This window comes from Drosophila sechellia, chromosome 3L, assembly GCF_004382195.2.
Source record: "Drosophila sechellia strain sech25 chromosome 3L, ASM438219v1, whole genome shotgun sequence".
Lineage (NCBI taxonomy): Eukaryota > Metazoa > Arthropoda > Insecta > Diptera > Drosophilidae > Drosophila > Drosophila sechellia.
Window position 1 is genome coordinate 1529178 of NC_045951.1, and position 24550 is coordinate 1553727.

Here is a 24550-nt window from a genome sequence, read left to right on the forward strand (position 1 = left end):
AGCCGATAGGTTTTTAGTAACTGTGGGGAAATTGACATTTTAAAATTTAAACTCGATAAAATCAAGGCATATATATTATTAATTTAGCAAATCATTTATATCATATATGAGTATCCAAACAACCATTTCATAAAAAAATACAAACAAATTGTAAAATTTTAAATTAAAAAACGGTGTGGCTTAAAAATTAAATGGAATCACCCCAATGTACGTTCGGTTATAAACTTTTTAGTTGGATGTGCAAGCAATGCCACACTGCTAAGTGAAAAATTCCCGAGTAAATCGCAAACGGAACTCAGTCTGAAAAATATTAGTTTGGCTCACTAAGTGAAGTTCATAGTTCAGAAGATGCCAAATGTAAGTGTGAAAAAAGGACAAAATTGCACTGAAAAAAAGTGCCTGTTCTTAACTTCTATTTTGGAAAGATGACGTTCTCCAGTGACTAATGCCAAACTGCAGGTAAGCGCACCGGTTATTCAATTACAACTGCATATAGTTTTTCTTTATTCAACCCTTTTCTTAAGGACTACGACTTAAATTAAACTATGCTTTAATATTTACAACTCTCGGTCTTTCTGTGAGAGTTTGCCCCTCTGTTTTTGGTTCTTTTTCTGTGAATTTTCAGCAGTATAGTTGTTCAAATTATCGCCAGATAAGCCATGATATTTCGCATTTGGTGGGGCGTTTTTCTTTTGTTTTAGTAGTAGCGAAGTTTTTTTCACAGCATGGGGAAAAGGAAAGTGCACAATGACTCACTTGGTAGGGCTAATTACAACAGATCCGGGTGTAATCATCACAATCGCAATGGTCTTGTGGCTGCTTAAGATCTACAGGCTCTTGTTATCCGTGCGTAATCCGTTTTTAAAGCTAATGTCAGTCGCGCGACTTACTTGCATTCATTTCAACATGACGTATTCAAAGGTAAACCGAATAAAAATTAAGAAATTAAAAATCCAAAAATGATGCTGCTTTGAGCTAAAATCCTAATTCTGGCGTAAAATGATCCTACGAATAAATTAACGAGACCGAAGATCGCTAAGTAAAAATGTTGCTTCGGCTTAAGTAAATGGTTTGGTTTGGCGAGTGTTAAGTGTCCCAGGCGAGTGTTAAGTATTAGGCTGCTGTTGCTGGTTGCACATTGCTGTGGCTGGTTGGTAATTGGTTTCTAGTTGCTGGTTGCCTGGGTGAGCACCTTGGCGGCTAACGGGGTCGAGGGCCGGGCGGGCAGCAGCTTTTCAAGCTCGAATACACCAAATCCGCACTCGACGACGACGACTATCACAAGGTTCAGTTTTGGGGCGCAGGATGATGTCCGTCCGTCCGCCGCGCCCTAGTACAGGTCATCCTCCATGTTGTGGATGAGTATCTTCTTGTCCTCCTTGCAGCTGGACTTGGACAGCGTCTGCTCCACCAGCTTGGGGTCGAAACAGGGCTGCGAAATGGTAAGCTAGTTAAAGAAATTTCCTCACAAACATGCCCAGTATGCTTACAGTCTCGCAGATGTTCATGTTGCAGCAGTTCTCTATCGTGATCTCGCACTGCTCGGTGGCCAGTGGGCGGTTGGTGAGCGGAGTGTCTCCTGCCGAGTTGGTTCTGGCCTGCTTCCGAACCACAAAGGTCTTCCTGATGCGTGGGCGCTTGGGTTTATACAGGCGACGGATTCCGTGAACGATCACAGCCACTAGCAGCAAGCTAGAAACGATGCCCACGACGAGGATGATGATCACGCTGCTGGTCCACACTCTGGGCGTAAGGCACACCTCCAAATGCTCGTACTGCGGAACAGCAATGTAGGTGCTGTTGTCTTGCGCCAGTTCCTCACAGCTGACAGGGTGGAAAGATGAAAAATTAGCTAGAGGCGCCTGGGAATTCATTGGTATAGCACACTTACATGCTGTGACAGCCGAAGGGCACATACATCTCCGGCTCGTGCTTCAACAGACGGCAGAAAAGGGAGCAGATCTCCGTGGAGTTCTGCTCGCAGCGAGCTCCTCCAAACTTGGCTGGACACTCACAGCTGGGCGCTTCGTTCTCGTCCTTGGACACCCGACAGTGACCACCATTGAGGCACAGTCCGGAGCACACGCTCAACTCACAGCGCTCGCCCGTGAATCCCGGTTGGCAGTAGCACTTGGGGTAGGCCAACTCCGACATCTGGCATGTGCCGTGGACGCAGTAGTTGTGGCACTCGCGGATCTCGCAACGGGATCCCTTGAAGCCAGTCGGGCAGATACACAGATCCGTGGCAGCCCTGTACTCGCCGCCGTTCATGCAACGCTCGTCCTCCAGTACCTTTATCTTTTGGTCCAGCATTGAGCGTATTTCGAACTTCCTGTTCTGCTCGACCACGCGCTCCTTCACCTTCCGCACAATGCTGGCGCAGTGGTGGTCCTTCTGCAGTCTCTGGTAGAAGCCGGTGCGGACCACAATTCCTCGCGCTTCCTCGCTAAGATTGGCAACGCGAACCAGCGGACAGTCCTCGGCCATTGGCTCCGGGTCCGTGAAGTCCGTGGAATCAGTGGAATCCTCCTCTTCTGGCTTGCTAGTGGTGGTAACCTTGATCACCGGCACTTTCGGGTGGCTCCAAACGGCCCTGGTAGTACGATCCGTCCAGTAGATCGCATCGTTGGTCACAGCCAGGTTGAGGGGCTCGTGGTGCTTGTCCTTCAGCACCACCTGACGATCGGAACCGTCCAGCTTGCAGCTCTCTACCGAGAAGAACACGCCCTTCAGGTCGTCAATCCAGAAGAGGCGATCCGACAGCTGATCCACCACGATTCCCCTGGGCATATCGATATCGGAGTTGATGATCACGGTCCTATTGCTGCCATCCAGATTGATCCTCTCCACGGTGGGATGCGTGACGTTCGAGTTCGTCCAGTACAGCTTGCGGCGGCACACATCGACGGCCACGCCATCTGGTCGTCCACCCTCCGCGCTCAGATCCACCAGAACCTTGGGCGTCGCGGAGCCGTAAATGGGGGCGAAGAAGATCTTCCTCTGCTCGGTGTCCGACCAGAAGAGGTTCATGTTCAGTGGGTCGTAGGCTAGTCCTCCCACCGACTCATTTCCCGTGCGTGCGATTGTTTGCTCCGCCACGTGGTTGGCGGCTACGAGATCCCGTTTCAGGGAGAATATGCTGCCATTGCGGTGCTTCAGGTCATTGAAGTAGATCAGCTCCTCCGACTCATCAAAGGTCAGGGCGGACAGCTCGTCGAACTCGTGGGCGGCGGTGGCTATCGTCTGCCAGGAACTGTCCATGAACTGGATCTTCGTCCTCAGCGTGACGGCGAAGTCTGCAAGAAGATAACAACATTATTTAGACGGTTAAAGGATAGCCCACTGTTTGGTGCTTGAATTCTTTTTATCGATCGCTGAAGGGGCTCAATAGGGGAAACCAACTAGTTTTTCCGTCCGGACTTATTTACGACCGATCACTTTGATGACAGCTACGTGATAAATATGGTGATTCACTGCCTCGTCGTGGCCATGAGGCGTGGTCTTGGTAGCGTAGATCATTAATAATGTTAGGATAATCGAGTGTATACATATATCTCACCAATCTAATCTACAATTAGATATGATTTTGCGAAAATCGAAAATAGTTTTCGGAAGGCATGCGGAATGGGCCAACGTGCCAGATATCATCACTCCGCCGCATCGATAGGAGTAAGACCCCGTGCTTTATTGCGCAAATTAAGCTCAATCAGTAGGCAAAGGCTCCGAATTGTCGAGCCCCCGTCGACTGGCATCAAAGTTGCCAAAAGTGTCGCGAATTTTAATCAGCCCTCGCCATTTGAGGAAACTGCGACTGGAATTGAATTTTCGCAACAATATTCAGGCAATGAATGCCCAATGAACTGCGTTTCATTTATATTAATTGATTACCTAATGCGGCCAGTTCCAAGCCATCAGAACCTAAAATGTGTCTAAGGTCTAGGGTCTAGACTGATAAGGCGTTGTTAATCAGTGAACAGCAGGCGACGAGGATCTGAAGACGTCAACCTGCAAAAGCCTAGGGAAATCCCTCGATACGTAACGTCAATCTTTTGACCTGCCAGCCATAATCACCTGGGATCTTCTATAGTGTCATTCAAGGCTATTGCTGCTATCTGATTTAAGGGCTAATAAATTAAAATATGGATATGCTGAATCAGTGGATGTAACGACCTGTTTAATAGCCACTTTAAGCTGTAATTACGCTCTTAGTACAGAAACACCTGAAGCCTGAAGCATTCTTACTTCAGTATCAGCTCCCTAATCAATAGCAACCTTGAAATTTGTACACAAAAACATGGCCGCGCCAAGTTCGGTGTGCAAAATAAAGGTGGTCAGATTTGATAATCCGAAATCTGACTTCGCCCGCACTTCCCCCCCGAATTCCAAATCCCAAACGAAATCGCAAACCTGTTGCCAGCGTTCTGGGGGGCGTGTCGTTTGTTTAATTAGCCAGGCAGGTGGGCACAAATGCGACACCTGCTGCCATGCAAACAATCCTGACTCGCTGCCTCCAACTTCAACGCTCGCGGAAATGGAAAAACTGCAGCTGGCGGAACAGAATCCGAAATGGCAGCAGTTCCGTATCGGATTGGATGTGGCAGGTTGTGTCGCAGGTGTTGTGACTGTAGCAGTTCCTTAAACAATGACCCCATAACCAATCGATCAGATCGATTATCCATCAACGACGACCTGGTCATTGGCCCTAGCTTAATGGCCAAAAAACATTTCTAGGTCACTGTCGCGGGGCAGAATGCCGACCAAAACCAAGACAAACCTTACACAACAGACAAACAAGTTATAGTATCTTGGGTTATAATGAAAATCCTAGTTGCAGAGCCACCAACATAGTTATTGGTTATTCATGATTCATGCATATATATCTCAAAAGCTGGCCAATTATCGATGGTTGTAAAAAGAGCTGCGAAAAACAAAGCCCGGCCAGCATTTACCACTCGATTCGGAGTTGCGAACGAACCTTTCCGTCGACCTTCTCGTTTGAGGTCAACGTTTTTATCGATGCAGAAAATGCTAGATTGGCTAATACCAATGTATTGGCGAGTTCATTGGCGGAGCTACTCTATCTGATCTACTACCACTAATAACAACCCTAAACAAGCCAATTTTTTTTTAACTATCAGAACTAACTACTTGAAGGCTTAAAAACATACATAATGTAATTTAATAATCTAATTACGTACGCTAAATCTTCGCAGTAAGTTTAAGTGCGAAGATACAAATATCGTAATTTATATCAAATCGTATATTTTTAATAATTTGATTCAGTTGCTTTTCCCCATAACAGTATCAGTATGCTTTAAAGTGAAATTTTTTGTTTGTGAAATTTGGTTTTTTCAACTTTGATAAGAGTTCTGCGTGCAATGCAGCATCATATCGTTTCTCGGAGTGGAATGTTATTAGTCACGAATATTTTTAAGCATATCAGTGTAAAGAACTCTAAGGATATACTGCTCCTGTTCCTCCGGCGCTATTACCTGACAACAGCTCAAGTGATTGCGATTTACAATGGGCACTTGAAGTGCCCGATAGAAGTGCGGTCTATAATTCTTATGACCAGACCATATAACTCATGAAATAGCCGGTATCTCTTGGCAGTACGATATGGCTTTTCGCGTGGCTTTCATCGCGTCACGGTGCGATTTCCACCCATTAGCATTATCGTTGTGCGATCAAGTGCTAATGGAAAGGCTTCGGAAAAGTTCGCACGTGGGCTATAATGCTGTGTGTTGCGACCAGATCGGGTTTCCAGTTCGCATTCAATATGCCTCTGGGTTTATTTACACATGCAACCCGGTGCTCGCCCGATTAGATGGGAATTAAATAGATCTCTCGCCTCGGATTACGATTCAGAAATTCCGTAACAGTCACCAGTGGGTCATCCAGCGGCTCTGGACTACGAATTCTTCGTTTGAAACAGAAACCGAAACCCACGGTGCGAACGAAATTTTAGAAATCGCAGCACCAGCAGTCTCCGAAATCTAAACAAATCGGCAAACCCGGTGCTGTGGCATACGTGACAAAGTAATACGGCCACATGGCGGCTCGGGTGGTGGCAAATGCCGAGTACAGTGCAACTGCTCCCTGATGAACCATCCACCATGTGGCTAGGGATTGCCATTCATTGCCAGAAAATGACTGTCTTCGTGGAGTTCGAATCAATTTCAAATTCAAATATTTACGTTCACCTGGTGGAAAGAGGATTTCCAGATTCGAACAGTTGGAACTTGAAGAACTCCGAATGTATTATAAAATGCAGATTTCATTTTATGGAGTTCAAAGTATTTAAATTTATTTAAATTTTACCCAACACATTTTCCAGTTTGGAAAGCGGCATTTCGGGAAGGTTCAACTGTATTTTACGGTTTCTTTTCGCCGGCCACGTTGAACCAAGTAAATAGAGTGAAAGAGAGCGCGAGAGAAATGTTTCCAGGGGAAAGCGCAACAACAACATAACGCCTAATAACAATGAGTATCTGGCATTAGAATTTGCCCATTAGTTATCAGTTAATAGCGACGTGTGCATTTATAGCAAAAGCGCGCCTCTGCCACTGATAAAGGAGATAAAAACGAAATCGTTCCGGACGGGGCAGTTCCGATAGTCAGCTGATAGAGGGCACGAATACCTGCGTGCGGGAATATGCTGCTGCTAATGTCAAGCGATTACATAAGACCACTTCCACTCCATTGAGTGCATTGTTTATGTCGAATTGATTTCTAATTCTGAAAGTCGACTGTGAAATGAAGGTTAAGCGTCAGGGTTGCCAGCGGGCCGGCAGGTGCTCCTGCTCCTCGCAACTGTTCTTTTCCACCTGTATTCCCACTGGAAGCTGCTCTTACCCCACTCCAGTGGCGTTCCATGTGCAGGGGTCAGCAGGCATGTGGCAAGTAGCAAAACTAGCAGCACGTCCATTCCGAATCGGATGCGGATCATTGTACAGGTGGATTATATAGCCAACGGACACCTGCGATTGCACAATCGCCTGGCTTTATGGTTAGGTTGCGGGAATTGGAAGCGCCTGGCCGCAGTTGCCGTTGCCTGGTCAGTTGGAAAGGGGATTTGCGCGAACGGGGGATAGGAAACAACAGCGCGCTGTTTTTACGGACTTTCGGATGGGGCTTCAAAGAACGCGCCACGAAAACCGCTAACGACCTTTCGATCCGACAAGATTTCTTAAACTAACTTCAAAAATCACTTGATTTGATCGGAGGTTGCACATAGTGGTGGGGAATCATAGATATGATTGCGAAATGTATCGATGTATTCCGATGCTTTGCAGTATCTATCGCAACCTCCCCTCTCGACCATTAAAATACAGTTTCGTTACTAAATTAATAGTTAATTTGCGAAAAACTACTTAAAACACATTGCCTATGCCTCAAAAATCACATAGCATATTTTGTTTTTTTAATCAGCAAGCTAAAATTCAGACTTTCGAGATAAGGAATAACAGAAATATTTTCAAACGAAAAGTAACGGCTGGCAGCTAGTCGCCAGTGCTGGTAAGTGTGCCACATTTTACACACTGCCTGTTGTAGAGTTGCGCTGCTGCTATTGTTTTTATTTTCATTTGCAACTTTTTCGGTCCAAAGTCATGTACAAAAATGCACTGAAAGGCGGTATTCGCACGGCCAAACAGGCTTGGAAGTTAAAAAACGGTGATTACACAATGTTTTAAGTCAGTGCAGTTTGGCATTTAGCGGGTTGTGTGGGCGGCGGAACAGCTGATCGGCAGTTGAGCGGCCCACTTCCAGTCGTTCCACTTTCCAAGTGGGCCACTCGAAGCGTGTTGTTCGCTGCCGCCGCATATTGTTCGTTTTTTCTTCGCTAAATTAAGTCCGGAGTACGCCTGGAATCGGTAATTAATAGCTAGTAATTGTACTTGCAGAACTGGGCAAACTCAACTTGGACTTGGCCAAGGCAAACTCCGATTTTGAGCAGCATTTGTGCGAAGGTTTGCCAACGCTTGCCCCATACTCTTTACCCCGCCCCGCAAACTCGATAGCTAATCAAATAACAACGCTTATCAGTGCAATTCACGCTTGTGTCCCAGTGCTAACCAGCTTTTCCCACTTGCAGCTGCCAGATATACTCAGAGTTTCCACTTCCTCGCCAGAAACACCCCGAGAACACCTTTGTTGCTACTAAAAACGACAGGCGATAACAACAGCTCCCCCCGAATCGTTGCTAACTATTATCGGACAGCTCCACTTAACCCCCCGAAGCAGCCGAATCTGAACCCCAGCGGAGCGGCAGATAAGACCACCTCAGTAAAGCATCTTTTTCGAGCAGAAAGCGGCCACCTCAACGCGCTAATCTCGTCGAAGCAATTTGTGAAGGTGCAAAAGCAGTTCTACAGGGACTTCTCTTCCGTTTCGCTTGGAGCTCCTCTGAAGAGCAGTGACGCTCCTTTGCTGGGAGATTTGTGCAGCCAGTATCGCGCCATCCTCGCCCACACATCAGCAGACGTGATTCCAGGCCAGGATCGCCATCATCCAGGTTGCAACTATCAGCAGTTCAGGCGGGCACACACACAGTTACTGAGCGAGGAGCAGCAGCTGGAGCAGGAGCGCAAGATGGCCCAGAAGGCAAAGTTCGAGAGGCTGCCCACCAATGTGGTGCCAAGGCACTACGAGCTCCTCCTGCAGCCCAATCTCAAGGAGTTCACCTTTACGGGCAAGACCGTGGTGCAAGTCAATGTGAGTACAGAGCTATTGGGGTTCATCGGGTAAGCGGTTTCAGTTAGGGAGTTGCGACTGTATCCTCCGTCTCTTTCCATTTCTCTGCGCTCCAGCCACTTTCACTTTTCCCGCATTGTTATTTTCTGCGCCTCATTGTGCGAACTTTTTCCCCTGACGTGGACAAAAAATATTTCGGATCGGATCGGGCATTCTCCTTGTTAACATTTCTCTTTACGCTGCAATTTGCATGCAAGCAAACGCTCAGACTGCTGGGCAGATAGATATAGAGATATAGATATGGATATGAGTACACCCACTAGGAAGTGTGATTTCTTTGTCGGCAGAAGGAATGACTGGCGAATTGGACATGGCAGTCGTGGGTACCGCGCAAAATTTATTCGAGACAATCTCTTTTTGCGAACGCCGCTCATAACGGTGGATTTTGTTTACGTTTCGTTTGCGTCAGCAGCGGAAATGATAATCCACTCATAAGTCGCACTTTTAATACCCTAAAACCAAGATTAACCTTACCGAGATCAGCCTAAAATGCTACTTCTCAATAAATACCAAAATGGGGGGGTCTCTTGATTGCTTTCAACTAAATTTATAAACAAACTTACAGAAATAACAAGAATTTCTATAATATAGGAACATAAAATATTAAAAATACAATAAGATAATTCATATTTAAAAGAGTATCTAAAACTTGCTATTATCTGAGCTACTATCAAAATACAAGCATAGTTTAAATATTTAAAGATAAATTTTTAAGATACATATCAATGAAGTGCAAAATTATTCATCTCTTATAAAAGCCTTTACTCGTTATTCATATAAATCAACAAAAATATGTCCAAGCTGCGAGCTAATGCAAATTGGTAATATTTTTGGAGCTTCATTATTCCAAAAAGGTTGAGTGTAAGAATTACGATACAATTAGTTAGTTCATAAACTAGAGATTCAATCGGTTGGATCCTCCCTGGTCAGTGTATAATTTTCGCCAAAAACTCGTTTTGACCGCTTTGATCGCTTGGCTTAAGCCGGAAACCTACAACAAAGTCCAGAAAGCCGCATTTCTACGACCTTGAAGCAACTGTTTGTGCATTCTGGCCATTCTTGTCGGCCAACTCGGCTAACTGTTTCTGCTGACTGGTTTTGGGCTTAAAGTTTCGGGTTGCTCACCTAACGGTTACCGATTGTCTTGCAGGTCAAGGAGCCCACTACCCAGATAACCCTAAATGCCCTGGACATTGTTCTCGATTCGGTGGAGCTCCACTTTGAGTGCAGCAAACTGAAGCCGGAGAAGATAGTGTACTCCGCAGAAAATGAGACGGCCACGCTGGAGTTTGCCCAAGAGATTCCGGCGGAGACTCAAGGCGTACTGCATATGTCCTTCACGGGCGAGTTGAACGACAAGATGAAGGGCTTCTACAGGAGCAAGTACTTCGGGCCGAACGGCGAAGAGCGCTTTGCGGGCGTCACCCAGTTCGAGGCCACCGATGCCCGACGCTGCTTCCCCTGCTGGGACGAGCCCGCCATCAAAGCCACCTTCGACATCACACTGGTGGTGCCCAAGGACCGGGTGGCTCTGTCCAACATGCCGGTCATCAAGGAGGATTCCCTTCCCGACGGTCTGCGACGAGTGCGTTTCGACCGCACGCCCATCATGTCCACCTACCTGGTGGCCGTCGTGGTGGGCGAGTACGACTATGTCGAGGGCAAGTCCGACGACGGCGTCCTCGTCAGGGTTTTCACACCCGTTGGCAAACGCGAGCAGGGCACCTTCGCCCTGGAGGTGGCCACCAAGGTGCTGCCGTACTACAAGGACTACTTCAACATCGCCTATCCGTTGCCCAAGATGGACCTCATCGCCATCTCCGACTTCTCTGCCGGCGCCATGGAGAACTGGGGTCTGGTCACCTACCGCGAGACCTTCGTGCTTGTGGACCCGAAGAACACCTCGCTGATGCGCAAGCAGTCGATTGCGCTGACAGTGGGTCACGAGATTGCCCATCAGTGGTTCGGTGAGTACTACTTCCCATATCCGGTAACAACGAAATGGAGGTTTGCCTTCATCGACCAGCAGGATTGTCTTAAAATGCACCAGCAGTCTTTACAAAGTCTTTAAGATGATTTCTGTGATTCACTGATGTATTTAGTTCAGCTCGTCTGACGCAGAAGCACCTGAAACTCAATTTGGTATGCAGATGACTTAGGAATCGATTCTCCAATAGGGTTTTAGTGTCAATGTCTTGACTCTGATGTTTAAAATGGATGAGTTCTGAGTGACATTTATATATACTTGAGGGTGATCCCCTGGCGGATTCTGTTTACAATCATAAAGTTATCTTGCTAATCAATCCATTTAACTTTAGGCAATCTGGTAACTATGGAGTGGTGGACCCATCTTTGGTTGAACGAGGGCTATGCCTCTTTCGTTGAGTTCTTGTGCGTACACCACCTGTTCCCGGAGTACGACATCTGGACGCAGTTCGTCACTGACATGTACACGCGAGCCCTGGAGCTGGACTCTCTGAAAAACTCGCATCCCATCGAGGTGCCCGTGGGCCATCCGTCCGAAATCGACGAGATCTTCGATGAGATCAGCTACAACAAGGGTGCCTCGGTGATTCGCATGCTGCACGACTACATCGGCGAGGATACCTTCAGAAAGGGCATGAATCTGTACCTAACTCGTCATCAGTACGGAAACACATGCACCGAGGACCTGTGGGCTGCTCTGCAAGAAGCCAGCTCCAAGAACGTGAGCGACGTGATGACCTCGTGGACACAGCACAAGGGCTTCCCGGTGGTTAGCGTCGAGTCAGAACAAACAAGCAAGAATCAACGCCTGCTGCGCCTTAAGCAGTGCAAGTTTACGGCTGATGGCTCGCAGGCGGACGAGAACTGTCTCTGGGTGGTGCCCATTTCGGTGTCTACCTCAAAGAATCCCACAGGGATCGCCAAGACCTTCCTGCTGGACAAGTCCTTAATGGAGGTGACCCTCGACAACGTCGATGAGGACGATTGGATCAAGATCAATCCGGGAACAGTGGGCTACTATCGCACCCGCTATTCGCAAGAAATGCTAGAACAGCTGATGCCCGCGGTAGAGAAGATGGAGCTGCCGCCTCTAGATCGCCTGGGATTGATCGATGACATGTTTGCCATGGTGCAGGCGGGTCACGCAAGTACTGCCGATGTTCTGGCTCTGGTAGATTCGTACAGAAACGAGACGAACTACACGGTGTGGACTGCCATTACCAACTCGCTTACCAATCTGCACATTCTTATCTCGCACACCGATCTTATGGAGGACTTCCATCGCTTCGGACGGAATCTGTACGAGCCGGTGGCCTATCGCCTTGGCTGGGAGCCCCGTGATGGGGAGAATCACCTGGACACTTTGCTCAGGAGCCTGGTGCTCACACGACTGGTCTCCTTCCGCAGCAGCGATACCATCGAAGAGGCAAAAATCCGCTTCCGCAGACACGTGAACGGCACAGAACTGCTACCGGCGGATCTGCGCACCACTTGCTACAAGGCCGTACTGCAAGATGGCGACGAAAAGATCTTCGATGAGATGCTTGATCTGTACAGGGCCACCGATTTGCACGAGGAGCAGGACCGCATCTCGCGAGCTCTCGGTTGTTGCGGGGATTTAAAGCTGTTGCGTCGTGTCATCGACTTTGCCATGTCGGTGGGTACTCCTTAGTCCTCCTCAGTAGAAAAGGAACATTGATTTAAACGATTTATCTTTTTAGAGTGAAGTGAGGGCTCAGGACTCTGTGTTCGTAATTGTCGCCGTGGCCATCAACCCCAAGGGACGTGACATGGCTTGGGAGTTCTTTAAGGAGAACAACAAACAGCTGCTGGAACGCTACCAGGTGAGTGAAACAATTTATTTTTGTATAGGTTGAAATATACATATATATATTTGTGGTTTCAGGGTGGCTTTCTACTTTCCCGTCTGATTAAGTATCTTATCGAGAACTTCGCGTCTGAGGAGCGCGCCAAAGAAGTGGAAGAGTTCTTGCAGGCCAATCAAATCCCCGGCTGCGAGCGTACTGTATCCCAGGCGGTGGAGACCATCCGCCTCAACGCGGCCTGGCTGCAGCGTGACCGCGACCAGTTGGCGACATTCCTCAGGGATGACCAATAAACGTTATTGCGCTCGCCAGCATACCAAAGCATTTAACAACAATCACCAGCAGTGTAACCACAGCAACAGCAACGCCAACGCAGCACCATCATCAGCACCAGTAACCCGTAACTAGGTCATCGTAAGCTACAGCTAATATATCCATAACACCACACGACCAAAGCCGTCACAAATGAAGAAAACAAAAGGCAACGTACTCCTAAAGATGAGAGCCAAATAGGTTAGCTTTAGTCAAGGATCCACCTACAGCCACTGCTCCAACCGGGCGTGCTTACATATATTGATTAACTACTCGCCCCAGCACATGGGACTTGGACTCGGACGCAGACCCCTAGCAGCAACATTTCTATCTCCTGAAAATTATGTACGTGTTGAGTTTATTACAATAAATAAATGCAATTCCTAGTAAGAGTCAAGACCAATTGTAAGTGAAATTTATAAAGCAATCTTTCAGTTTTACAGTTTTTATTCGATTCAATTTATATAAAGTTTATAGACTATGTACAATTCAGAAGGCGAAGAACTTGTGCTTTCCTCGATAGGTTCTATTTCATCTTATTCTCCTCGGTGTTATTATTGTTAAACTCGAATTTCTGGGCCCTGCGCTTCAACTCCTGGGATTGGGTCCAAAAAGTGGACAGGCGCTGATCGCTGTTCGAGCAGAACTCGCGGAAATCCTTGAGCATCTTCAGCTGGAAGAGCTCCCCGTCCGCGGAGTTGTTTATCGTCTGAGCCTTCCACTTCTTGTTCGGAATCATGTGGTTCCACGCCCACAAGAAACCCACTTTCTTGGGCACGTTCGTGTTGTTGGTGTGCCCATAAACGCAGCGCGTGACATTTGCCTCCTTCAGGATGGGCGATTCCACCTGGTAGTTGTTTGTAGCGCAGCTGGAAGGTAGGCGCGATTATAAGGTATCAAGGAGCATGAGACTTCACACATCTTACCGGATCAAGGCAAACATGTTACCCGTGCAGTGCACATACTGGTACTCCTTGGGCAGCTGCAAAAGTAAAATTTTAATGAGAAATGCCCAACGAGATCTGGTTAGCTCACTCACATCCTTGCCACCGCTGTACTTCTTTTCCAAGACGCAGGGCAAGAAGCCAAACTTGCCCAGTATGGCTTCCTGGAAGAACAGCATTCTGTCGGATCTGCTCTCCTCGGGAAACTCTGCAATCATAGATCAAGTTTAAACACTGTTTAAAACACAAATATCTTAAAGTACCATCGAAGAGGGCAGCGCCATTGGGCAGGAATGTAGTGCAAAGTGGAATGAAAATAGGTCCTCTCAGAGGATCCGACTTCTTGGTGAACGGCTCTGCCATAGGATCCGCTGGCACTGATACCAGGAAATTGAACTGATTCGCCTTGCGCATCCAGCCGCCAATCTGAGTAAATCCAGGATAATATACGATAAGGAATCAGGAAAGTAAACTATACGACGCTTTAAACCAACCAAGTCAGCCACTATGGGACCCGATGAGGTGACCCACTCAACCACGATCTCAAAGGCGAATCTCGGCTGCAGCACTGTGTGATGCTTCACATGGCCCCACTCCATGCGGTCGCTCTTCTGGTTCACATCGATCTCCAAATGCGACTGTCGATACACGCGCTCTAGAAATCGAGAATTATTAGGCTACTTTTTTTTCAAAATATAACTAGTACGAACTGTTGCTGCTGGTTTCTGTCCAGGATTGCGGAGCAAGTGAGTCCCTGAGGAAATTGGGCACCGGAGTGGTCACCGGCTCATCGTGCCATAGAAAACTACATCCCTGAAACTCAATCTCCAGCCACTCGTTCACAAAGGCACTGTAGTCATCCAAAGGCGGGGCGTAATCTAAATGATGGGGTATTGTTTTTATTGTTGAACAAAAATAGGGATTGAGCAAAACTACCTTTGGCGTTTTTATCCTGCTGCACCACGTAGTAGAAGACAAAGCCAGGCACCACGGGTTTCTTCCAATCCCCCGAAGCATGGCAGATCATGCGTTCCCTACAGGAAACAGAATTGAATACAATTACACTTTGCTAAATTCGAAAAACACACTTGCGCATGGCCTCCAGTAGATCCAGCGGATGTCGTCCGTTGTTCAGGCGGGTTTTCAGCCACATTAGTGCGTCGTAGGCCACAAAGGTGCAGGAGGGGAGCGACTGCGTCTGCGAGAAGAAGCCCACTCCGTTCACCGGGTGCTTCATGGCCTCGAAGATTTCGGACAGCGTAGCATTCGGGCTGAACTTTATGTCGACCGGGAAACTGCAAGGCATATGTTGATGAGCTTGAGGGGAACCACTCTGGACTGGGATACTCACCCATCGTCCTGATCATCTCTGGCGGCGACTCCTGCAGCTGCCGCTGCATCGGTGGCGGGAAATATCCGTGGAATCCGACCGTTCTCCAGTTTGGGTCGCACATTGATGCTGTCATGCGGAGTAGCAAAATGAAAAGGATTAGACGAATCATTCACGTAGTTAAACACATCAGCTCCTTATCCATGTTGGGTCTTTTGTGTTGTATCTGGGTTGGGGATACAGGAATCAGCAGGCCAATTGTGTGTGTTGGTTAGGGATTTCGGGTATGAGATTGTGAGGGGATTAGTCGAGTCGTGATAAATAAACGGAGCCAGGACGGATGGTATCCGCTAGCCTGGCCCTCTGGGTGGCACAAACCTTTGCTGCGGTGAGTTTAATTGGTTATGATGCTTTTCAGTGATTCTAGGTGTGTCATGCTGCTGAAAGCCAAATACCAAATTAAATTATATAAAAAGTACGTAACAAAACAAAGAAATGAAACAGCCAGCCAACAAAATCTGAAACACGGGATGCACAAATCAACAGGACTACGAGTACAATACAAAAAGGGTAGCTAAACCAAGCCAGCAACGATATATACACTTAGCCTAGGCCCAGTATCCTGGGAGTCCTGGGAGCAAGCCAGCTATGACCAGCAGCCAACCAAATCCCCAGCAAATCGTGCAGTTTAACCCAGGGACCGCAATTAACAATATCTACATAGGCCATTTAGTTACCAATCGAGTGGTACTTGTACTACCAATGAATGCCTTTCGAAGTAGAACTGCATATCAAAGGATGCTCTAGGCTGAAGATCTCGCAGATATAATACTTTGCTGTGCAGCTTCACTTCGAAAGAGTAAAATACTTGAAATTGAAGGTGTAGCTCGCTTAAATTAAATCAATAAGTATACAAAACTAAGCTAAACAATCATTACGGTCCCCGATTTATGCAATGCAAGTACAGTGTTTGGATGTGAGGTTTGTGGACGTGTGTGTTTGTGTGCGAGATAGATAAGGGGCCTTAGATCTATTTGTTGGAGTCGATATAAAAACCTGGGTCGCTTCTCCGGCAGTCGATTGCTGCCGACTCGCTCCCGGAACGGAGAGTTCGTGAGTCCCTGAGGAGATGGGTTCGTTTTCGGATTCGGAGCGGATTGGGGCAGGTCGAAAGTGGGTGGCGGGCAGACAGAGACGTTTGAAAGAGAGACAAAAGCATTAGATAAAACCTTCCATCGGCAGTTCTCTCGCAATAATCAAAACTAGTCAACTCGAACGTGCGCATTTGAAAATAATAAAGTTTTGAAATTAGGCAAATGTGCGCAGTTTGGATGAAACAAAACGTTAATTTTTTCTTGAGATAAGTTAAGTAGATAACCTGGTTAGGCTGAGGCCTGGATATAATGCTGGTGCTGTGTCTCCGCTTGGTTATGTGGGCGATGGGGCTGTCCTGCAAGAGTGAGGCGAGATACTCGATACATCGGGGAAAAGGCAACGGGCACTAAAAGCGGGCTTCATGATGCATGGTTAGTTCAAGGTTCAACAATAGTGGTTATGCGTCTTCTTCCTAAATGCTTGCCTAATCTATAAGCAAGACTAAAGGTCATCCAGTTTCTTTTACTGCACGTGTACAAATATTTATAACTCAATCGTATGTACAGAAACTTTCACAAGCGGTCCAATTTAACAAACTAATCCGGATCATGAAACATTTCTTGTTACTTAATAGTCATTATTTTTAACGTCTTTCTAGAGATCCCCCTCTATAATATCTGAAATGGTTAGTTTCCTAAATCATCCACTAGTAATCCGCTTTCAAGACAGCTGTCGGGACAATTAGTCAATTAGGAGTCAGAACGCAATTACAGAATTAACGCAACGGATCACGAATGCACAAAAGCCAAGCCAAGGAACCGATTCTATCTTACTCTCGCCTTGCGCGCATATTGCCGCTTCAGCTTGCTGACCGCCTCGATCAGTCGGACGAAGTCCTCGACCTGCTCCCGCGTGTTATCCGCAGTCACGTCGGGGAATATGTCGCATCGCTGGCAACTGGCGATCTTGCTTACAATGTTCTCCCTGGGCAGCAGGTACATGCGATAGCGCCAGTACTTCAGGCTCTGCGATAGAAACATTGCGTTAAGATTGGCAAGTATGAGATGTGCGCCAGGATGTACCTCCATGAGTGGATAATCAACATCGCCACGCGTGCAGATGTACAGGTCCATGTGGTTCCAGTTGAAATTCTCCAGCTTCTCGGTGGTGAAGTTCACGCCGGAGATTTCGTAGGTTTCGTGCTGTGGGGCATGGAAACGGTAGCGGTAGTCCACATTTATCGGAGGATACGGGTGTCTAGAACAGGAAACTTTTGGTATGGAATTCAAAACAAGGAAGCCGGCTCCAACTCACCTGGGCCTATAACCAGTGACCGTGATCACCGAGCCGCTCAACGAGATCTTGTGAAAGATGCGTCCAATGGAGAGCAGGTACTCCTTGTTAGTCTCACGCGAAAGTTTTACCGGCTGCACTGCAGATCCCGAGGAACAACCGCCCGCAGTCGGAGGCTTTTCGTCGACCACGATTAGTTGGAAGCCCTGAGCCAAGCGCTGCGACACGATCTCCTTGCACACCTCCTCCGTGGACAGGGGTTTCCGGTAAACAGCTCTGCTCTGGGCGTAATCGTGATTCACATCGTCGGGCAGCAGAGTGTAATCCGATATCACATAGTCATTATTTAGCGAACGCTTGTCCGGGAAGTAGTCCGTGGTGATGGGCAGACAGGCGGGGATCGTAAGCGACTTCCAATCGACGCCTGCAAACGGATCCACCAGCGATTAGCAGGACTCTCACGAGGAATGGAAGGAATCAGAGCAGAGAGGAATTCAACGCCGGTACAGGTGTCTAAATCAAAATCGCTCAAGCTAGAAGGTCTACGGAAATCATAACCAAAGAGGAGGAAGGACTCCAGTCCGGGACGAGAGCTGTCACCAACGGATGGGTTAGCGTGTGGAATGTGTGCGTACAAAATACAGTGGGCAGTGGGGGCAGGTGGGCGTGGCAAGCATGCTAACGCTACAAAACTACACAACGGCGACATGCTGTATATGCTCTAGTGGTCAACATGCTCCCATCTCCGTGCGGATTACCAAATAGCGGGTTCCAACCACCTCCCGATGGGTGTGTCCGTGCGTTTGGGTTTGTTTTGGGTTTCTGGGTTGTGCAGTTTTGGGTGAACTACTACCAACTACGGATTAAGCTATAGTTAAAGTGGATGGGTAACTACATGCGAGGGTTTCGGGTGCGGTGGCCAGGCTTCGGGTTTTAAGCGGGTGAGTGCAAAGCGAGGTAATCTACAGACTTGGGTAAAGAGTCACCCACGGGCAAGTATGATGCTATCGAACACCTGTCATGAGGTTTTATCCCTAAAGTGATATCAAGATATCATTAATGACTGACGCTATACAAAGATATGCTATTTAAGGTAGTGCATAGTCAAATTTTAGAATTCCTAGCGCATTTTGTTGTAATACCTTCTGACATTTAAGTTTTTAATATAGTGTGGCTCATAAAGAAATAAATCAATCTATAGTCAAACTTTTATGATATTAGGTGAACTCAGGAACAAGTACTTTCTTTTCTAGTCAAAGCAGCAACTGAACTATGTTTCTACATAAGCTTTCTAGACTATAACTACTATACAGCTAAATTACAGATCCAAGGATCTCGAGCAACGAAGTGTATCTTCTAGTGGTGTCTTGTGTGTGGTTGCAGTTGTGTTTATGTGTGCTTGTGTTTGAATGCATCGCTAATGCTTTGTACAGAGTTCAAAGGTGGTGAATTTGTTTGGTCCAAACCTATGATAATCTTTCCTCTTCCGCCGCCCGCCTCCGCATCGGGGGGCGGGTCTAGAGCCCTTAGTGCCTCCAGGCTGCCCAGATGATGATGCTCGCCCTCGACGATCGGCCTCAGATGCTTGACTAAACGATCGGTGGATGGGATTCGATGGAATACGTATGTGATGGGTTGCAAATTTCGATTCGTTGGTTAGATCCGATTGGATTTCATTCGTTCCGTTGTGTGGGTGGAGGGGAATAAGGTGAATCATACGTTAGATTAGATTAGACTTAGTATTCGTTTTTATTTCGAGAGGGGTTTCTGGTTAGGATGGGCTACTTCGAATGCATTAATCCCCGGCGTTGCGGTTAATGGACGGTGGCTTTTGTCTGCACCCGAAGCTGTGGCGGATCTCCACCACGAAGGCGATCCCGCTGCCCAACAGTCCGCACAGAAACAGACTGAAGGCGGGCACCAGCAGATTGAGCGCCAGTGGGCGGAGCCGCAGTTTCTCCTCCAACTCCGCCAGTGTGGAGAAGTCCTTGAGATATCCCATGCGATGGGCCTTTCGATAGCACGTTTCCAGCCAAAGATCATGCAGCCCGGCTTGCTGCACATGCAGCAGGAATCGATGGAGGGCATCCTTGAGATGTGAGTCTACCCTGAGCTGGTACTGATAGGGAAAGGAGCCGTGGCAAATCTTGGAGAAATAGAAGCGCTTCTTTCTCAGAAAGCGCTGCTGTAAATCGAAGAAACGCCAACGAATGGTAGTGATGGGGTAAATGTAGTTCGGATCCATGGAGATTCTCTTCTTGTTAAAGTTGTCGGCATCAGTGAAGCTGAACTTTGTGCTAAACTGCTTCGCATGACCCAGGGAATCCACGATGGCATACACATCCGAGGGCACCACCAGAATGCGATACGGCAGCAGGAACATCTGCTCCAAGCTGTTGGCTGGCCTTCGGATAAGAGTCACGGTCAGATAAGAAGTAAGTTTGGTGCTGTACGTTTGCACAAGGATGAAAATTCCGAACAGGATCAGAAAGGTACTGAGACCCCTGCCCGGCTTGCGGTTGCCATATTTGACTGGACCAGCACCAGGCACTCCTAGTATGGCCCAGAAATGTCCGTCTGGCAGCAGGCGGCGCACATACACGAAGTGCACCACGAGCAGGACAAACAGCAAGCACAGCCACATGGGTAAACTGAATGGCAAGAATACATAGAGGCTCCTCGAAATTTCATTGTCCAATGGGATCATGAAGCAGCGCGGTGCCACCTGCGTGGGATATGAGTAGTCCACATTGGTGTTTGATTGCACTGTGTCGTACAAGTGCGGACTCAGCTCCGCCTTGCCCTCCACAATCAGATCCGTGAGAGCAGCCATATTCAGCAATGTAGAGCCATTTACTTCAAAGCTAAACAAATCCATGGTCACGTTCAGGTACATCATCAGTCGGTTGATCAAGATCCCGCCCAATCCAGACAGTTCCCAGGCCTTCGTCCTGCGATTCTTGTACCAAAATGTATTGGGCACATCCTGCTGAACGGGCAATCGCATCCTGTAGCCTCTGAAATTTCTTCGGTTTGCAGGCGGAAAAACGTGATGTGGATCATAGGAGGATAATCTTCGCATGCGTATCACCCTAACAGTGGGATATGGATCCATTTGGTAGAAGTTTCTGGCGGCCACCACTACCAAAGCGCTCCGGAACTGCAGTTTCCATAGGAGCTCAAAGAAGTATTTCATGTCCTTGTGCGACTCCTGCTTTCTAAGCAGGAACATAGTCCTTGTGTAACGCCTTCCTCTGGCTCTTTCGGCCTGCATGTAAATCACCGCGTCCTTGGAATCCCTGGCGAAGACCAAATATATGGTCTCCTCATCCTGCAGGCTGCTAAAGCGCACGTGCGAGGAATCCTTGTCCGTGGCCGTCATCTGCGGCAGCAAGTAGAAATGATTGCTGCTGTTGCACATCAGCCCGCGATGCAGGTCGTCCAAATAGCTGGGATCAACAGATCCCACGCTGTTCACTATAGTAATGGCATGCAAGCGATGCACGCGGCCGATCCTGTCCAGAAACAGAGCCAGTTCAAAGGCACGGTCAAAGTTTTCGGTGGCCACGATTTGGTAGCGCGACATAAGCAGCGCGAACAAAAACTGGAGATACATTTTCGCGTGAACCAGGTCAAACTGACTGGGATTTGCACGTACGCCGAGTACTTGAAGTGCATCTCGAACTATTCGTCCCGCGATACGATCTCTAAAACTATAACCGAAAACTGTTTGCCTAACACTTACCCGTGGTAATTGCTGGTGTCCACTCCTGCTCCCCAGTGGCTCCCCAGAGGTAAGACTTCGCCTGGGTGGCCGTCAGGTTGGGAACATTGGCGGGCAGGGGGTTCATCGGCGAGTTTTGACGTCGCTTAAAGACTGCGCGTACAAAGCAATACTAGTCAGGGAGATTTAACTTTAGTTGCTGCTACTCACAATCAATGTGGTCATCACCCATCACAAAGCTCTGCGAGGAGGCTGACTTGCTGAGCAGCGAATGGTTGGACACTCGGTCGTACTGCTCTCCATTTCCGCACCCGTAATTCTCCTGGTCGTTGTTGTTGTTGCTCTGGATCTGCTGCAATGGTCTCTGCTGACCCGCCTGCGTGGGTTTTGCTGGCACCGCTTGATAATGATGCTGTTGTATGAGTACACCCGTCGGTCCCTTCGGGAATATGTGCGTCCAGCGGCGGCGATTGGAGGTCAGCTTTATTGTCACTTGCGAGGGATCAAAGGGATTGATCAGGGCACGACCCGGACGCACTATGGGCGCAATGCTAACGATCGTCCTGCGGGAGTTCTTCTCCGAGGCCAGTGACTCGGAGAGGTTGGTTGTATCCGGTTGCTGAAGTCACATACAAACAGTTCAAAAGTCAGGGGCAGTATTAAGATTTCCCTTACCAAGGCAGCCAGCATTGCTGAGGTGCCGTGATGAATGTCGGGATCGGACATCTTGCGCCGCATGGCCGGAATTTGAGTCGGCGTAAGGTTCTCCCAGTCGTTGTTGCTGTAAGCATAGGTCTCTAAACTGGGCACGGATGTCTTTTTAGCCCGCACTACACGCTGCAGCGAGCTATAAAAATGAAACCTCGATCAATAAAGCTAACAAGGTCATTTTGTAGAACAATCCTACCAAGTACTCTGAGCGGGAAGCGGCTGAAAGATCTGTTCATCATACGCATCGTAATCAAAGAGCGAGTTGTGCTTATACTCCGACTGATTGCAGCTCAGGAAGTGACGCTCGTTCTCCTCGCCCTCCCCTTCGCCAACGCCATCGTGGAGCGTCAACTGGGATCCAAACAGAGGCAGCTTGATCCGTGGTATGAAACTGGAGTACGCAATCTTCTTGTTGGTGGAGTAGAAGCTCAAGTTTATCCAGTGGGGCAGAGAGTAGTCATCGGCGGAGGTCAACGTGGTGTCTTTGTTGTGGAATTTGAGAAGCGGAACCGCATGCAGCGGCTGCTCGCCCACACAGACCAGGTCGCTACCAACGCCATTATCGATAATGCGCTGCTTTGTGATATTGGTTAGCTCTCGATCCACGGAAAAGACACCCACTCCTGGGGTTATAACCACGGAGAGCTGTCCGGTGCGATCGAACGTTCTATCCAAATAATGCTTTTCGAAAGTGTTCAGCGATATGTTCAGCACCTCCAAAAAGTTACCCTGAGTGGCTGAAGAATTGGTAGCCGGGGGAATCTTCATGTTCTCACGTTCGTGATAGCGCAGCACAGTGGCCTGTAAATTGCACAGTAAGTTTTTATAATAGAATAAATTAAAACATGGTTAAGTGACCTGGTAGGACGTGAATAGCTTTCGGAGCTGGCCCAGGACAGTACACCAATCATCACAGCGCTCATTCTGGATGGCCACGCGGTAGAAATCCTCGTAGAAGCGACCCTTGTAGTCCTGCTGCAGGCAGTCGCGCATATGCTCGGGAAACTCGTCCAGGCTCTTGGCTGCGTAGAAGGTGCGAGAGAACAGCACGATGGTCACCTCGTGGTTACAGCTCAATTTACGCCACTTTTGAAAGAGCTCGGTGAGAAACCCATTGACTGCCTTTTCAAAGTACAGGTCACCGTGGATGTCAAAGTCCCACATCTCGGAGGACATCTGCAGAAAGAGGTACACCATCGAAGTGCTGCTGCGGAAGACAATCTTGGTGTCCTCTGTGATGACGCCGCTGGCCACGCGCTCGCCTTGCGACCACATCTCGTACACCTGGCACCGAATCTGCATATCGTTGTAGTCGATCTTCTTGTTCACATACACACAGGTGTCCGTCTGAGGGAGAAGTGGTACGTTAAAAGTATATCCTGGTCAGAAAAATACTTCATTCCTTACCAGGTAGGTCTTCAGGCGCCACATTTCCGAGCGACCCATGTACTGATCCTTGAAGGTAATCTCTATCGAGTCCAGGGCCACATCCGACGGCTTAACGATGCGCATCACCACATTGGAGTACGGACGCATCTTGAAGGCATTGGCGATGCCCGATTCGATGCTGATCACATCCCGGCCACAGCTGCCATTGAACTCTGTGATTTGGAGCAGCAGGTGAGTGCCGTTCTCCTCGTCGGGTGCGTAAATTTCCACCACATCCCCCACATTGGCGTTGGGATGATCCTTCAGATTCATTACCAAGTCCGCATCTGTGCCGAAATTTCCGTGTAACGTAATGTTTGCGCAATATCCAGTTTCGCTTACCGTAGGATTTGTTGCAGCCACGCGTATGGGTGTTCAGCTTGTACAGCTTCATGTTGACTTGGTGGTTGCAAAACCAACGGACAATTATTTACTCAATTCCAACATTTGCCCATTTGCATGCTAATAAAATAAAAATTCTATTTTTTCGTCTTTTGTTTTGATTCCTTATCTGCAAAGTGACCGCAGCTGTGGAATATTTGGTATTTTTCTGTAAAAATATACCAAATGTAATGTTTACCTTCAATTGTTATTGTAAATTAAATAACGCAGTTTATTTATATTTTTCAAGGTAGCTCAAAACTTTTGGATATGTATATCTTTTATTTAAAAACTAACTTAATCTGCATTCCCTGACAATTTAAATATTTGTATATTTATTAAATTAAATAATGATTTCAGTTACGTAAGCTTTTCTGTTATGTTAGTTATTGTGACTCGTATTATTCGTCACAAAATTTGAAATTCTGAACATTTGGGGCAACCGATGATTTCGTCACTAGACTCCTACCATTTCAGCAGGGATTTGGTGCTATTGACTGACATTTTTTTGGCATCTATGAAGCCTTTTAAATTACCCGATAGTTTAGCCATACGTTTACATATTTTACAAACTGGCGAAAATCTTTGCTTATTGAAATATAAGTTTCATATCCATTAAATTTTGCAGCTTTATGTTTATATATGTAGTCAGTCTGCGTCACAGAACCGCAATCGATTTCTTTCAGATAAGAAAGCCGAATATCTTTTATAATTAAAAATGTAAAAAAAGTTATTTCACCTATACTTCTGGAGGAAAATGATTGTT

General features: G+C 47.5%; 4 protein-coding genes across 14 annotated transcripts; 1 reads left to right on the plus strand and 3 right to left on the minus strand.

Moving 5' to 3' along the window:
* Nucleotides 1-475: 475 nt before the first annotated feature.
* LOC6610335 (protein cueball) lies at nt 476-7211 on the minus strand. Of its 2 annotated transcripts, none has more exons than XM_002034885.2 (4): nt 6856-7211; nt 1892-3296; nt 1491-1824; nt 476-1432 (listed from the first exon to the last, which is right to left on the minus strand). In XM_002034885.2, the coding sequence occupies exons 1-4, from the start codon at nt 6947-6949 to the stop codon at nt 1331-1333; spliced, it is 1935 nt and encodes a 644-aa protein (XP_002034921.1). In that variant the 5' UTR covers nt 6950-7211; the 3' UTR covers nt 476-1330. The 2 variants fall into 2 exon arrangements, with proteins under 2 accessions (XP_002034921.1, XP_032574229.1); XM_032718338.1 differs by lacking the exon at nt 6856-7211 and adding an exon at nt 3560-3838.
* A 384-nt stretch (nt 7212-7595) lies between these two features.
* LOC6610336 (puromycin-sensitive aminopeptidase) lies at nt 7596-13275 on the plus strand. Of its 5 annotated transcripts, none has more exons than XM_002034886.2 (7): nt 7596-7674; nt 7905-7970; nt 8096-8715; nt 9905-10721; nt 11073-12397; nt 12462-12584; nt 12647-13275. In XM_002034886.2, exons 1-7 carry the CDS (start codon nt 7611-7613, stop codon nt 12857-12859), a joined length of 3228 nt encoding a protein of 1075 aa, XP_002034922.1. In that variant the 5' UTR covers nt 7596-7610; the 3' UTR covers nt 12860-13275. The 5 variants fall into 5 exon arrangements, with proteins under 5 accessions (XP_002034922.1, XP_032574226.1, XP_032574225.1 ...); XM_032718335.1 differs by having other exon boundaries at nt 8309-8715; XM_032718334.1 differs by lacking the exon at nt 7905-7970.
* Nucleotides 13276-13307: 32 nt separating this feature from the next.
* LOC6610337 (GATOR complex protein Iml1) lies at nt 13308-23912 on the minus strand. 6 transcript variants are annotated; one of them, XM_032718327.1, is made up of 22 exons: nt 23746-23905; nt 23383-23690; nt 22834-23322; nt 22172-22776; nt 21940-22111; nt 21475-21883; nt 21286-21417; nt 19007-19129; nt 17562-17964; nt 17330-17504; nt 17081-17272; nt 16531-16602; nt 16209-16273; nt 15174-15281; nt 14911-15117; nt 14759-14856; nt 14533-14700; nt 14317-14477; nt 14086-14248; nt 13918-14030; nt 13805-13860; nt 13308-13747 (listed from the first exon to the last, which is right to left on the minus strand). In XM_032718327.1, the coding sequence occupies exons 1-22, from the start codon at nt 23795-23797 to the stop codon at nt 13405-13407; spliced, it is 4614 nt and encodes a 1537-aa protein (XP_032574218.1). In that variant the 5' UTR covers nt 23798-23905; the 3' UTR covers nt 13308-13404. The 6 variants fall into 6 exon arrangements, with proteins under 6 accessions (XP_032574218.1, XP_032574221.1, XP_032574220.1 ...); XM_032718330.1 differs by lacking the exon at nt 19007-19129; XM_032718329.1 differs by lacking the exons at nt 16209-16273; nt 16531-16602 and adding an exon at nt 15531-15589.
* On the minus strand, nt 19271-21279 carry LOC116801033. Its single transcript, XM_032718340.1, has one exon. The coding sequence runs from the start codon at nt 21154-21156 to the stop codon at nt 19336-19338; it is 1821 nt and encodes a 606-aa protein (XP_032574231.1). The 5' UTR covers nt 21157-21279; the 3' UTR covers nt 19271-19335.
* Nucleotides 23913-24550: the final 638 nt, after the last annotated feature.